This window comes from Ovis aries, chromosome 5, assembly GCF_016772045.2.
Source record: "Ovis aries strain OAR_USU_Benz2616 breed Rambouillet chromosome 5, ARS-UI_Ramb_v3.0, whole genome shotgun sequence".
NCBI lineage: Eukaryota > Metazoa > Chordata > Mammalia > Artiodactyla > Bovidae > Ovis > Ovis aries.
Genome location: NC_056058.1, coordinates 7,886,832 through 7,891,396, shown reverse-complemented (window position 1 = coordinate 7,891,396; position 4,565 = coordinate 7,886,832). Strand labels below are relative to the sequence as shown.

General features: G+C 45.5%; 1 protein-coding gene across 1 annotated transcript; it reads left to right on the top strand.

Moving 5' to 3' along the window:
- The first annotated feature begins 1,695 nt into the window (after window positions 1–1,695).
- Window positions 1,696–2,637, top strand: LOC101102727 (olfactory receptor 1I1-like). The gene has a single exon (XM_012177762.3). The coding sequence runs from the start codon at window positions 1,696–1,698 to the stop codon at window positions 2,635–2,637; it is 942 nt and encodes a 313-aa protein (XP_012033152.2).
- The last annotated feature ends 1,928 nt before the right edge of the window (window positions 2,638–4,565 follow it).

Here is a 4,565-nt window from a genome sequence, read left to right as displayed (position 1 = left end):
ATTGTATGCTTTGTAAAGACTTAATAACAAAAAGGAATCATTTTTTAAAACTTCTGTCAAAATAGATGTGAGCAAAGTAATGGAAGACAATTTGGATGTAGAAGTGTAAAAATCTGAAAGGATTCTGTACCCAGATTGTTTTGCAAGGATCCTGAATTCCTTGTTCCACATTCACGGAGGAAAAACAGAACACAGATTTCAGCCTATCTATATGGCTAAGGCAAGGCAGCTGATACAGATCCACCACCAATTTCCTCATACTAGAAAAGACCTTGGTCTTCATCAAAAAGTCCAATGAATAAATTTACATACTGGACTCAAGTTAAAATGTGAAAGGTATGTTTGTCCACTTTATGTTTCCACTCTTTTGCTGGAGTTTCCAACACTGGTCCTCATCACGACAAATGAGAAGGGGTCTACCTAGTCATCACGTGGGAGCAGATCATAAAGTGCCCCTAATGAACTTAGGGTTCATTGGATTCTTCAGAAAAGCGCTATTCATCCTTATATCCCTAGTCATGAACCCAAAAGAGATGCTAAAATTACACCTTATTGATGGAAGAGGAAAGGAAAGGAGGAAAGGAAAGAGAGAAAGATGAAGGGGAAAGAAGAGAAAGAAGATGATCAGGTTTGGACTTGATTTCCTCTCAATTTGATTTTCTATGAAGCTTGGCTCTATGAAGAGAAATGAGGCTGTTTATGAACAATACCTTAGTTGTCCCAAAACAACTAAGTCAGACATTTGAGACTATCCGTGGCAGAAAGTGAAGAGGAACTAAAAAGCCTCTTGATGAAAGTGAAAGAGGAAAGTGAAAAAGTTGGGTTAAAGCTCAACATTCAGAAAAAGAAGATCATGGCATCTGGTCCCATCACTTCATGGCAAATAGATGGGGAAACAGTGGAAACAGTGTCAGACTTTATTTCTCTGGGCTCCAAAATCACTGCAGATGGTGATTGCAGCCATGAAATTAAAACATGCTTACTCCTTGGAAGGAAAGTTATGACCAACCTAGATAGCATATTCAAAAGCAGAGACATTACTTTGCCAACAAAGGTCCATCTAGTCAAGGCTGTGGTTTTTCCAGTGGTCATGTACGGATGCGAGAGTTGGACTATGAAGAAAGCCGAGCACTGGAGAATTGAGGCTCTTGAACCGTGGTGTTGGAGAAGACTCTTGAGAGTCCCTTGGACTGCAAGGAGATCCAAACAGTCCATTCTGAAGGAGATCAGCCCTGGGATTTCTTTGGAAGGAATGATGCTAAAGCTGAAACTCCAGTACTTTGGCCACCTCATGAGAAGAGTTGACTCATTGGAAAAGACTCTGATGCTAGGAGGGATTGGGGGCAGGAGAAGGGGACGACAGAGGATGAGATGGCTGGATGGCATCACTGACTCAATGGACGTGAATCTGAGTGAACTTCAGGAGTTGGTGATGGACAGGGAGGCCTGGCGTGCTGCAATTCATGGGGTCGCAAAGAGTCGGACACGACTGAGCGACTGAACTGAACTGATTCTCAGACACGGATGATTTTCCTTGGGGAAACAGAAATCCATGGAAGGGAGCTGTAAGAATTCCATGGGTTTTCACAAAACACACAGGTTTGCAGGGAGCTGAGACAGAACTCCATCGCTGACTCCAAGTTTTATGTCTCTCATCTTCCTCCTTTTCTCCTTCGTGGTAGACAAAAGCTGTCCATGGAACCAGAAAACCGAACAGCAGTCTCAGAATTCCTCCTCCTGGGACTCTCAGAAAAACCAGAGCATCAGATCTTCCTCTTTGGGCTGTTCCTGCCCATGTACCTGGTCACCATCTTTGGAAACCTACTCATCATCCTGGCCATCATCACAGACTCACACCTTCACACTCCCATGTACTTCTTCCTCTGTAACCTGTCGCTGGTGGACATCTTTTTCTCTTCCACCACGGTCCCCAAGATGCTGGTGAACCTCTGGAATCAGAGCAAAGCCATCCCCTTTGCAGGCTGCCTTGCCCAGATGTACGCCTTCCACCTGTTTGGGACCATGGACAGCTTCCTCCTGGCTGTGATGGCCATTGATCGGTTCATGGCCATTGTCCACCCTCTGCGCTACTTGGCCATCATGAGTCCCCGTGTGTGTGGGCTGCTGGTGGTGGGGTCGTGGCTGATCACCAACCTCCAGTCCATTGTCCACACCAGCCTCATGGCTCAGTTGACCTTCTGCGCTGGCTCTGAAATCCCCCACTTCTTCTGTGACCTCATGCCCCTGCTGAAGCTCTCCTGCTCAGACACACACACCAACGAGCTGGTGATCTTTGCTTTTGGCATCATCATGGGCATCAGCCCTCTCACATGCATCCTCCTCTCTTATATCTGCATTTTCTGGGCAGTCTTCAAGATCCCTTCTGCTCAGGGCAAATGGAAAGCCTTCTCCACTTGCGGCTCACACCTCACCGTGGTGACTCTATTCTATGGCACCATCTTCGCTGTGTACCTGCAGCCAGTATCTCCCACCTCCTCACAGAAGGACAAGGCGGCTGCCTTGATGTGTGGGGTGGTCATCCCCATGCTGAACCCCTTTATCTACAGCCTAAGGAACAAGAACATGAAGGCAGCTCTGAGGAAACTATTCAGCAAAGCAGCTACCTCTCAGTCCTAGGACAGAAAAGTTGTTCAGCACCTACCATGTTCCAGGACCACTGTTCAGTGCCTCGGACACAAGGATACACGCTATTTCTGCCCTCAAAACATTCAGCCTGGTGGCTGATAGAGACGTGCCAATAAATCATCACAGAGCAACCTGGTGATTGTGTCAACAGAGATGAATGCAGTGCTACAGGAAGGGAAAGATGTGTATTTTCCCCACGATCTCTTTCCCCTTAAGATCAGAGCAGAGGAGACTCTGAAGTAGCCTTAAACTGTCTGAGGTATTGAGCTTATAGGATTTCGCCTTTTTGAAGGAAAGATTAGCTGTGCTCAGTTTTAATGCTGATAAAGACAATGTGTATTAGCCAGGTGTATTACATCACCGTGCTTTCTAATGACTTGGGGAAGGACTTTGAGATGAGCTGATTCGCTGTTGGATTCAGCAGCCACAGTTCTCAGTCTTACATAGAGTCTAGTGGTTTGACTTTGCAGGAGGACCGCTATCATCAACAGGCCTCCCATGTCCCCCAGATTGGGACATAGAAGGTAATGGCATTTGGATCATGGTGATTGTGATTCAGCAGGCTGACTGGACCCTGGTGCTACAGGTACTATCATCAACAAGCAGATGGGCAGCCTGGGATACACAGAGAGTTAGTATCAGGGGGTGAATTGTGTACAACGAAAAACATGTCAAATCATATGGGTACTTCATACCCAGTACTTCTTTCTCATTGGTGGTATTCAGTTATTAAATCATATCTGACTCTTTGTGACCCCAGGGAGTGAACACACCAGGCTTGCCTGTCCTTCTCTATCTCCCAGAGTTTGTTCAAATTCATGTCCATTGTGTTGGTCATGCCATCCATCCAACCATCGCATCCTCTGTTGTTCCCTTCTCCTGCCTTCAGTCTTTCCCAGCATCAGGGTCTGTTCCTGTGAGTTGGGTCTTCACATCAGGTGGCCAGAGTGTTGGAGTTTCAGCTTGAGCATCAGCCCTTCCAATGAATATTCCTTCCAAAGGCTTGATTTCCTTTAGGATTGATGGTTTGATCTCCTTGCTGTCCAAGGGACTCTCAAGAGTCTTCTCTGCCACAATTTGACAGCATCAGTTCTTCAGCACTCAGCCTTCTTTACAGTCCAACTGTCACATCCGTACATCACTCCTGGGAAAACCACAGCTTTGACTATACAGATCTTTGTTGGCAAAGTGACGTCTGCTTTTTAATATGCTGTCTAGGTTTGTCACAACTTTTCTTCCAAGGAGCAACCGTCTTTTAACTTTGTGGCTGCAGTCACCATCCACAATTATTATGGAGCCCAAGAAAATAAAATCTGCCACTGGGTCTTTACTAAGGTCATCAAGTTAAAATGAGGTCATTGGGGGAGGGGGTCCTAATGACCTCGTGACTGACTGTTTTATAAAAAGATAGAATATGGACACAGACATTCCCCCGAAGGAGAAGGCCACATGAAGATGAAGGCAGAGATCAAGGTGATGCTTCCACAAGCCAGGAAATGCCAGAGGTTGCCAGCAAACAACCAGAAGCTAAGAGAGAGGCATGGACAGATTCTCCCTCATACTCCCAGAAGGAAGTGTGTATGTGTGTGTATGTGTGTGCGTGTGTGTGTGTGTAAAGATAGAGATCCTGGGAAGTTACACAGAAGTCATTTAGAGGAGTTATCCATTAAGGGGACATGTTAAGAACTGGATAAATGGAGACCTGAATTAATGGACATCATTTCATTTTGTCCCTGCATGGCTACTTTCTTAACCAAGAGTTAGTATTAATGCATTTCAAAAGTTAACATTTTTAAGAAATCAAAAAGCCAGTCAGGGGAAAGGTAAAACTAAAGGGATTCCAGGAAATAGAGAGGCTACCTAGTGGAAGAGAAGTGGGAGTCATGACTGGACACCCCAACACCAAAGATTCAAGTCCA